The following is an 11,342-nucleotide window of genomic DNA, read 5'->3' as shown; positions in this document are numbered from 1 at the left end:
GAAGTTAAAGCTTGGTCGCAAATGGGTTTTTCCAAAATGGACAATGACCCAAGAATACTTCCAAAGTTGTGGCAAAATGGCTTAAGGACAACAAAGTCAAGGTATTGGAGTGGCCATCACAAAGCCCTGACCTCAATCCTATAGAAAATTTGTGGCAGAACTGAAAAAGCCATGTGCGAGCAAGGAGGCCTATAAACCTGACTCAGTTACCACCAGCTCTGTCAGGAGGAATGGGCCAAAATTTACCCACTTATTGTGGTAAACTTGTGGAAGGCTACCCGAAAACGTTTGACCCAAGATAAACAATTTAAAGGCAATACTACAAGTACTAATTGAGTGTATGTAACTTCTGACCCACAGGGAATGTGATGAAAGAAATAAAAGCTGAAATAAATCATTCTCTCTAGCTATTATTCTGACATTTCACACTTCTTAAAATAAAGTGGTGATTCCTAACTGACCTAAACAGGGAATTCTTACTACGATTAAATGTCAGGAAATTGTGAAAAAACGAAGTTTTAAATGTATTTGGCTAAGGTGTATGTAAACTTCTGACCTTAACTGTATACTATCACTACCACTGCCTCTATCATACCCACCGTATTGCCTTTACCTTGTCTTGCTCCCTTTACCTACTTCCATGCATTAACTGGCTCTGACATACACACCCACACATTCAGAGAAACAAAACACATTAAACGTCAAACCTCTCGGTGGCAGAATGCACACATTTATAAGTGCTTTGGGAGGCAGAAAGAGTCTGATATGCTCTAGGCTATAAATCAAGCAAGAAATATAGCTTCATATCCCCATATGAGTCATCTTCACAACAGAAGGTCTCTCTCTCTCTCTCTCTGTCTTTTTCCTTCACACTGGTCTTTTTCCTTCACTCTGGTCTTTTTCCTTCACACTCTCTGTCTTTTTTCTCTCTCTCTCTGGCTTTTCTCTCTCTGTCTTTTTCTCTCTTCTCTGTCTTTTTCTCTCTCTCTCTGTCTTTTTCCTTCACTCTCTGTCTTTTTTCCTTCACACTCTGTCTTTTTCCTTCATTCTCTGTCTTTTTCCTTCCACACTCTGTCTTTTTTCTCTCTCTCTCTGTCTTTTCCTTCACTCTGTCTTTTTCCTTCACTCTCTGTCTTTTTCCTTCACTCTCTGTCTTTTTCCTTCACACTCTCTGTCTTTTTCCCTTCATCTCTTGCTTTTTCCTTCACCTCTCGTCTTTTCTCTCTCTCTCTGTCTTTTTCCTTCACTCCTCTGTCTTTTTCCCTTCAACTCTCCTGTCTTTTTCCTTCAATCTCTGTCTTTTTCCTTCACACTGTCCTTTTTCTCTCTCTCTCTCTCTGTCTTTTTCCTTCACACTCTCTGTCTTTTTCCTTCACTCTCTGTCTTTTTCCTTCACACTCTGTCTTTCTCTCTCTCTCTCTCACTCTCTCTGTCTTTTTCTCTCTCTGTCTGTCTTTTTCTGTGAAATAAACAGTAATAATAAAAAGTAAACATTACACTCACAGAAGTTCCAAAAGAATAAAGACATTTCAAATGTAATATTATGTTGTAACGATGTGCAAATAGTTAAAGTACAAAAGGGAAAATAAATCAACATAAATATGGGTTGTATTTACAATGGTGTTTGTTCTTCACTGGTTGCCCTTTTCTTGTGGCAACAGGTCACAGATCTTGCTGCTGTGATGGCACACTGTGGTATTTCACCGAGTAGATATGGGAGTTTATCAAAATTGGGTTTGTTTTCAAATTATTTGTGGATCTGTGTAATACGAGGGAAATATATGTCTCTAATATGGTCATACATTTGGCAGGAGGTTAGRAATTGCAGCTCAGTTTCATTTTGTGGGCAGTCTGTCTTCTACTGATAGCCTGGTCTGCCTACGGCGGCCTTTCTCAATAGAAAGGCTATGCTCACTGAGTCTGTACATAGTCAAAGTTTTCCTTAAGTTTCGGTCAGTCACAGTGGTCAGGTATTATGCCACTGTGTACTCTTAGTTTAGAGCAAAATAGAATTCTAGTTTGCTCAGTTTTTTTGTTAATTCTTTCCAATGTGTCAAGTAATTTWAAAAAAATTCTCATGATTTGGTTAGGTCTAATTGTGTTGCTGTCCTAGGGCTCTGTGGGGTCTGTTTGTGTTTGTGAACAGAGCCCCAGGACCAGCTTGCTTAGGGGACTCTTATCCAGGTTCATCTCTCTGTATTTGATGGCTTTGTTCTGGAAGGTTTGGGAATTGCTTTGTTTTAGGTGGTTGTAGAATTTAACATCTCTTTTCTGGATTTTGATAATTAGCTAGTATCGGCCTAATTCTGCTCTGCATGCATTATTTGGTGTTTTACGTTGTACACTGAGGATATTTTTTTCAGAGTTCTGTATGCAGTCTCAATTTGGTGTTTGTCCCATTTTGTGAATTCTTGGTTGGTGAGCGAAATCCAGTACTCACAACCATTAAAGGGCAATGGGTTCTATAACTGATTCAAGTATTTTTTGCCAGATACTAATTGGTATGTCAAAATTTTCTGTTCCTTTTGATGGCATAAAAGGCCCTTCTTGCCTTGTCTCTCAGCTCGTTCACAGCTTTGTGGAAGTTATCTGTGGCGCTGATGTTTGGGCCGAGGTCTGTATAGTTTTTTGTATGCTCTAGGGCAATGGTGTCTAGATAGAATTTGTATTTGTGGTCCTGGCAACTGGACCTTTTTTCAAACACCATTATGTTTGTGTTACTGAGATTTACTGTCAGGGCCCAGGTCTGACAGAATCTGTGCAGAAGATCTAGGTGCTGCTGTAGGCCCTCCTTAGTTTGTGACAGAAGCACTAGATCATCAGCAAACAGTAGACATTTGACTTCAGATTCTAGTTGGGTGAGGCCGGGTGCTGCAGACTGTTCTAGTGCCCTCGCCAACGTTGATATATATGTTAAAGAGGGTGGGGCTTAAGCTGTATTCCTGTCTCACCCCATGGTCCTGTGGAAAGAAATGTGTGTTTTTTGCCAATTTTAACCGCACACTTTTTGTTTGTGTACATGGATTTTATAATGTTGTACGTTTTTCCCCCAACACTACTTTACATCAATTTGTATAGCAGACCCTCATGCCAAATTGAGTCAAAGGCTTTTTTGAAAACAAACAAAGCATGAGAAGACTTTGCCTTTGTTTTGGTTTGTTTGTTTGTCAATTAGGGTGTGCAGGGTGAACACGTGGTCTGTCGTACGGTAATTTGGTAAAAAGTCTATTTTAAATTGTATTTCCAGAACGGGTCTGCTGTTAATGATAATGCAGAGGATTGTCCCAAGGTTGCTGTTGACGCATATCCCACGGTAGTTGTTGGGGTCAAATTTGTCTCCACGTTTGTGGATTGRGGTGATCAGGCCTTGGTTCCAAATATTGGGGATGATGCCAGAGCTAAGGATGATGTTAAAGAGTTTAATTATAGYCAATTGGAATTTGTTGTCTGTATATTTTATCATTTCATTGAGGATACCATCAACACCACAGGTCTTTTTGGGTTGGAGGGTTTGTATTTTGTCTTGTAGTTCATTCAATGTAATTGGAGAATCCAATGGGTTCTGGTAGTCTTTAAATAGTTGATTCTAAGATTTGTATTTGATCATGTATGTGTTTTTGCTGTTTGTTCTTTGTTATAGGGCCAAAAAGATTGGAGAAGTGGTTTACCCATAGATCTCCATTTTGGATAGATAACTCTTCGTGTTGTTGTTTGTTTAGTGTTTTCCAATTTTTCCAGAAGTGGTTAGAGTCTATGGATTCTTCAGTTACATTGAGCTGATTTCTGACGTGCTGTTCCTTCTTTTTCCATAGTGTATTTCTATATTGTTTTAGTGATTCACCATAGTAAAGGCGTAGRCTCAGGTTTTCTGGGTCTCTATGTTTTTGCTTGGATAGGTTTCTCAATTTCTTTCTTAGGTTTTTGCATTCTTCATCAAACCATTTATCATTGTTGTTAATTTTCTTCGGTTTTCTGCTTGACATTTTTAGATTTGATAGGGAAGCTGAGAAGTCAAATATACTGTTTAGGTTTTCTACAACCAAGTTTACACCTTCACTATTACAGTGGAACGTTTTGTCCAGGAAGTTGTCTAAAAGGGATAGAATTTGTTGTTGCTTAATAGTTCATCGTTTTTTGTTAGGTTTCCACACTACATTCCTTCCACCTATAGCATTTCTTAATATTATTCAGTCCTTTGGCTTTGATGCCTCATGACTGAGTATTGCTCTGTTCAAGTAGATTGTGATTAAAATAAAGTAGTCTACAGTACTACTGTCAAGAGATGAGCTATAGGTGTGCCTWCCATAGGACTCCCCTTGAAAACTACCATTGACTATGTACATACCCAGCGTGCGACAGAGCTGCAGGAGTTGTTACCCGTTTTTGTTGGTTATGTTGCCGTAGTTGTGCCTAGGGGGGCATATGGGGATGTGAATGCTGTCATTCACTCCAGGCAGGTGTTTGTCCCCCTGTGTGCTGAGGGTGTCAGGTTCCTGTCCGGTTCTGGCATTTAGGTCACCACAGACTAGTACATGTCCCTGGGCCTGGAAATGATTGATATTCCCCTCCAGGATGGAGAAGCTGTCTTCATTAAAGTCTGGGGATTTTAGTGGGGGGGTATAGGTAGCACTCAGGGGGACATTTTTCTCTGTTAAGATAATTTCCTTTTGAATTTCTAGCCAAATGTAAAATGTTCCTGTTTTGATTAATTTAATAGAGTGAGTTAGGTCTGCTCTATACCAAATTAGCATACCCCCTGAGTCCCTTCCCTGGTTMACACCTGGTAGTTTGGTGGATGGGACTACCAGCTCTCTGTAACCTAGAGAGCAACCAGTGGGTCCGTCTCCTCTATGCCATGTTTCTTGCAGGATGACAATGTCTCTATTTCTGATTTATTTGGTGATGTCCAGRTTCCTACTCTTTAGGCCAAATGCAGATGACCTCAGGCCTCGGATATTCCACGATGAGATAGTGAAGGCTTTTTGTTCCATAAAGTCTCCAATGTTGTTGTCCGTGTGATTTGGCTCTCTCTCTCTGTATTTTCCCTCGTTTTTCTCTCTCTCTCCATCTCTCTCTCTCTCTCTCTTGCTAAAGTGTTGTTATTTTCCTGACAGCATCTTAGACTTTTTTCACACCAACAGCCCACGCACATCGAGTGCCAGCAGGTCTTGCATGGCAAATCGATTCCCCCTAATGCCTCTGCGCTGCCGGCAACCCGCCCCGACAACCCCGACCATCATCTTAGCAGGCGCGACCGCTTCATGACCCAGCGTTGCTGACACACACACACACACACACACACACACACACACACACACACACACACACACACACACACACACACACACACACACACACACACACACACACACACACACACACACACACACACACACACACACACACACACACACAGGCCGCCCCCACTGAAAGATGATGACAAGGAGGACAGCCAGTACCAGAGGGCACGCAATGACCCAAAGGCTAGCCGTGATGCTGAGAGCGTTAGCAACTTGTTCGGGAGCCATTTTGGGTCATAGTCCTGTATTTAAAAGAACAAGTCTAACAACATGTGTCAGCCTGTGTACCAGAGTTCCTGCTAGAGGAGAGAAAGAGGAGGCAAGCAGTTTTTGATGTATTATTGTTCCGCCTACTCACCTTGCCTTCATCCTTCGGGCTGTCACTCAGATGGACCACGGGCCCTGGATGTGCTTTAGTTGCTCTGTGAACAAGAGGAGGAGAGAGAAAATGTTTATCAGGTTATGAGCATGAGTGCAGATGTTTCAGAATGATAGTCAAGGGAGTGTGTGACTGGCTGCCATCCAGTTAACCTGAATCTATTTCCTGCATCTGCTGTACCAAATAGATAGACGCTCCAGACCACAGAGCACCAGCAGAATGTCATAGTGACCAGTGGCCTTCAGCACCCAGCACCAGAATCAACCAGACGTTCACTATTAGACATCACCATACAATGCACAAGCCCTGCGATAGACTATAGTCCTGTCCAGGGGGTGTACTCGTACATGAATCTGCCTCACACTACAGAAACAGGAGATAGGCTCCTACTCTTATGAGCTCGCACAAGCCAAGGCCAAGGCTCTTATGAGCTTCCGGCTCGCACAAGCCAAGGCCAGTGCAAGGCTACTTACTTACTTACTTATACAATGCACAGTGGCAGTTGACTGTGCCAGCATACTCCAGTTAAAATGTTTATGTCCTCCTGAACCCTGATCTTTTGTTTCTTGGCAACAACAGTGCCCTGGATGGTAGTCATTCCTGAGTAGAATGACTCTGAGGCAATGACATCTCTGGCAAGGTTTAAGATATTTTATTTTACCAGGCAGATCGGTTAAGAACAAATTCATATTTACAATGAAGGCCTGGATATCGCTTGACAGCATATCGCCTGCAACCTGGCCAGTGTCTCTTTGAATAGAATAGAATAGAATAAAGACGATAAATCACATTAGGTTCATGGTTGTATTCTTTTGTCTGACAAATTATTGGTTCATAAATCACGGTSTAGGTGAAGGAAAGTGAGATTGAAACGCGCTTTCACCATGTTGATATTGCAAAGTAAAGATTGTGTTGAATTGACTTGAGAGAAAGAAGGGACTCGGAGTCCTTACAGCTTTACAGGGTTTGAACTGGGTAGAGTTGCTTCATTGGCTACTCAGGGTTCAGCGTCTGGAGCAGCAACATTTCATTAAAACAGTGCAATGCAMACACTTCACACAACAGCCAGACAGAGAGAGACCTGGACTGGCCTGACCCTGGCTATCACCACGCTACGCTAGCCTAGGCAGAATCACAGCCTTACAGCTGCCGACTTCAGACAAAGAGAGGCAGGCAAACCCAATCAGAGGAGACTGGCCACAAATTACCACCGCTGTCGGGAAACACACAGACACCTTGTGCTCTGGCAGGTCCCAGGGAGCCATGGCAACGCTCGAACCCAGTGGGTTTGTTGTTGTCGGCTGGTGAGCTCATCTATTATAAGCCATTACAAAAACACATGTTCTCAATTCATCACAAAGACATTGTATGTGTTATTTCTGCTGATTCTTTTAGGCTTCACATCTCTATACCCCTTTTACATTTTCATGAAATTGCACTTCCTCAGCCTTCTTCCCTTTTAAATASACTTTGCTATCGGTTGTTGTTTGTTTGATTTCACCGTATAGGTATTGTGTTGCTGCAAAATGAATTGCCTCATGGAGGAAATTCAAGTTTTCTGAACGTGAATTTGTTCATTATGGTCCTTGAAAGTGGTTCTGTGGGAGAACACCAGACTGCGTCTCAAAGGAAAACACCCAGGTTCTCTTTCTGGAGCTCATTTCCAAAAGTTTAACACCCTTAGATTTGTCTGTGTTGGGTTTGGATCTCATGGTAAAACGTGGTCACCACACCAATCTGTCTGTTCGAGTGTCCTCCTTTTCGCCGACTCATCACTCTGCACACACACACACACACACACACACACACACACACACACACACACACACACACACACACACACACACACACACACACACACACCACACATCACACACACACACACACACACAACACACAAGCCTTTGGAGCTGTAGGAGCTGCACAGGGCCGGCAGGTTTAGGTTGGCTTTTCTTGGTCGGCATGGTAACGGCAGGAAGGGATGACGAGGAGCTACCAGCAGGGGAAATATCTACATCCTGTCGAGAAGATTCCACCCCGTCTGAAAAGGGCCTCGACCGTCTACGCTGAGACATTGATTATTCAACCAATACCCAGAATTCTCTTGTCACAGAGTGCACATACACAATGGGAGAATCTCAATTACATAATCCTCTCTCCTCGCCTCCTTCTCAAAASCCTTTRGAGGAGAAGGTCAGATGGGGGGGACTTTTGAGTTTCTCATTCAATGGACTTTGAGAAGGAGGYGAGGAGATAGAAGAGAGGACGCGAGGAGTATGCGATTGAGATTCCCCCAGAAAATATCCAACCATGAGAGCTCAGGTGAAATGACCGTTTTTTTTAATGCTTGTTTTTCAGATGAGCACGCTTTGTCTGGCACTGAAAAGGAAAAGATAATGAAAATCATTATTTCTTCAGAGCTCACAAAGGATTAGGGTATTTTCTGTTCCTCAGCCTGCTGAGGGTGTGAATCATTTCTTTAGAGCAGGATTAGAAATGTATTGCTCCTGAAAGACACCAGACAAAGGAGACAATTATAAAATGCTGTAGGTTGCATTAGTCATTTTCCCTCTCTTTGTGGTATGTGTGTGAGTGGGGGTGGGCATGTTCTGTGATGACAAAATTAAAAGGCCGATGTGACACACCTGAAGTGGATAGGGCATGATGACGCAGTGCAGAAAGTACAGAAAGAAAAACCTGCACAAGGTACAGTACCAGTCAAACGTTTGGACACACCTACTCATTCAAGGGTTTTCTTTAATTTGTACTATTTTCAACATTTTATAATAATAGAAAAGACATCAAAACCATGAAATAACAATAATGAATGGAATCATGTAGTAGCCAAAAAAAAGTGTTAAAAAAAATCAAAATCAATTTTATATTTAAGATTCTTCAAAGTAGCCACCCTTTGTCTTGAAGACAGCTTTGCACACTCTTGGCATTCTCTCAACCAGCTTCATGAGGTAATCACCTGGATTGCATTTCAATGAACAGGTGTGCCTTGTTAAAAGTGAATTTGTATAATTTATTTCCTTCTTAATGTGTTTGAGCCAATCAGTGTTGTGACAAGGTAGGGGTKGTGTACAGAAGATAGCYGTATTTGGTAAAAGACCAAGTCCATATTATGGCAAGAACAGCTCAAATAAGCAAAGAGAAACGACAAATCATTACTTTAAGACACGAAGGTCAGTCAATATGGAAAAAATCAAGAACTTTGAAAGTTTCTCAAGTGCAGTTGCAAAACCCATCAAGCGATATGACGAAACTGGCTTTCATGAGGAACGCCACAGGAAAGGAAGACCCAGAGTTACTTCTGCTGCAGAGGATAAGTTCATTAGAGGTAACTGCGCCTCAGAAATTGCAGCCCAAATAAATGCTTAAAGTAATAGACACATCTCAACATCAACTGTTCAGAGGAGACTGTGTGAATCAGGCCTTCATGGTCGAATTTCTGCAAAGAAACCACTACTAAAGGACACCAATAATAAGAAGAGACTTACTTGGGCCAAGAAACACGAGCAATTGACATTAGACCGGTGGAAATCTGTCCTTTGGTTTGATGAGTCCAAATTTGAGAATGTTGGTTCCAACCGCCATGTCTTTGTGAGACACATAGTAAGTGAACGGATGATCTCTGCATGTGTGGTTCCCACTGTGAAGCATGGAGGAGGAGGTGTGATGGTGTGGGGGTGCTTTGCTGGTGACACTGTCATTGATTTATTTAGAATTCAAGGCTCACTTACCCAGCATGGCTACCATAGCATTCTGCAGCGATGTGCCATCGCATSTGGTTTGTGCTTAGTGGGACTATCATCTGTTTTTCAACAAGACAATGACCCAACACACCTCCAGGCTGTGTAAGGGCTATTTGACCAAGAAGGAGAGTGATGGAGTTTTGCATCAGATGACCTGGCCTCCATAATCACCTGACCTCAACCCAATTGAGATGGTTTGGGATGAGTTGGACTGCAGAGTGAAGGAAAAGCAGCCAACAAGTGCTCAGCATATGTGGGAACTCCTTCAAGACCGTTGGAAAAGTATTCCAGGTGAAGCTGGTTGAGAGAATGCCAAGAGTGTGCAAAGCTGTCATCAAGGCAAAGGGTGGCTACTTTGAAGAATGCAAAATCTAAAATATATTTTGATTTGATTAACACTTTTTTGGTTACTACATGATTCCATATGTGTTATTTCATAGTGTAGATGTCTTCACTATTACTCTACAATGTAGAAAATTGTAAAAAATAAAGAAACACCCTTGAATGAGTAGGTGTGTCCAAACGTTTGACTGGTACTGTATATGTTGTTCCTGTGCTTCAGTCATGCATAATGGACATTTTGTATTTATATAATATTTTCAGTAGAATAACTATTTCTTACTGAATACACACCAATACAGGACTATGTGTACATTCAGAGGGTAGCTGGAATCTATTCTGCAGTTCTACCAAGTATTCATACCACTTACACATCTGTATGAGATATTTTGACAGCAACTAAGCTGAGAGAAATTTGGGAAGTGCTTTACTCCACATTATCTCTATTCACCGGATGGCCTATAGTATTATAGCTGATGAGGATAGATGGTAAGTTGCCTTAACATCAACATCAAAAGTGGAGGAAACAGAGCTGGGTGAACGAGGCTCAGGTCTTTGGGACTAGGCGCTCCTGTGTCAATATTTGCTGGCCCTGCAGTAACGACAGTCCTCGATCTGTCGACGCAGAAGGGGAGAATCTCAATTGAATACTCCTTGGCTCCTCTCTCCTTGCTTCCGTCTCAAAACCCATTGGAGGAGAAGGTCAGAAGGGAACGACCTCTGTATTTCTGATCCAATGGGTTTTGAGAAGGAGGTTAGGAGAGATGACGCGAGGTGTATGCAATTAAGATTCTCCCAAGGACTCTCTCCTCTTTATCTCTCTCTCTGGAGAAAAGCCTGGTTGGTGGTGAAAAGTCTCTTCCTCTCTCTCTCTCTCTCTCTCTCTCTCTCTCTCTCTCTCTCTCTCTCTCTCTCCTCTCTCTCTCTCTCTCTCTCTCTTCTCTCTCTCTCTCTCTCTCTCTCTCTCTCTCTCTCTCTCTCTCTCTCCTCATCTTCCAATAAGGGCTAATTTAAGTAAGTGCCTGCTGTCCTTTATTCACAGGCTCCCAGGATGGGGCCAGAACCCCTACCCATAAATGCTCTAGTCTGGGTCTTTTCCTACGAGGCTTTAGATGTAGTGTCTGTGTAATAAAAACCAGGGAAAGAAAAGCACAGCCTCAAATCAAAGAAGAAAGCGGAGCCTGATGGGAACATAGCTTCATTAGGAAGAACACAGGGCTCTTACCTCACTCCTCATTCTATTTCACAAGACAAAAATGTCCAACGTGTTGTTATGAAAAAGGAACACAAAAAAGAAAAAGACTTGGCAAAGATGCTTTGGGCGTGAGGAAAAGATAAAAGACGATCAGCTATTCAATATGAGTCATATTGATGTCAGATTGTTATTTCAGAACGTTTACTGTTCTGTAGATACCTCCTGTGCGAGCATTCAGTCTCTGATTTCCTATACCTTTGAATGACTGCAGTAATGGCTTGTGTGTTCCTTAATGAGGCCCATTATTTTCTAATTAGGCCTGAGTTTATCAGTCTAATGCAATCTCACTGGTTAACGCCTGCCGGGTTTTG

At 42.1% G+C, this 11,342-nt stretch overlaps 1 protein-coding gene across 1 annotated transcript in view; it reads right to left on the bottom strand.

The window, feature by feature from the left end:
* The window catches only part of stxbp5l (syntaxin binding protein 5L), a 310,130-nt gene that overhangs the window by 71,686 nt on the left and 227,102 nt on the right, over window positions 1-11,342 (bottom strand). The window contains 1 exon segment of the mRNA XM_023981480.1: window positions 5,659-5,722. Coding sequence (XP_023837248.1) covers window positions 5,659-5,722 — 64 coding nt within the window.

Source organism: Salvelinus sp. IW2-2015, linkage group LG36 (genome assembly GCF_002910315.2).
Source record: "Salvelinus sp. IW2-2015 linkage group LG36, ASM291031v2, whole genome shotgun sequence".
NCBI lineage: Eukaryota > Metazoa > Chordata > Actinopteri > Salmoniformes > Salmonidae > Salvelinus > Salvelinus sp. IW2-2015.
This window is presented reverse-complemented; position numbering and strand designations above follow the sequence as displayed.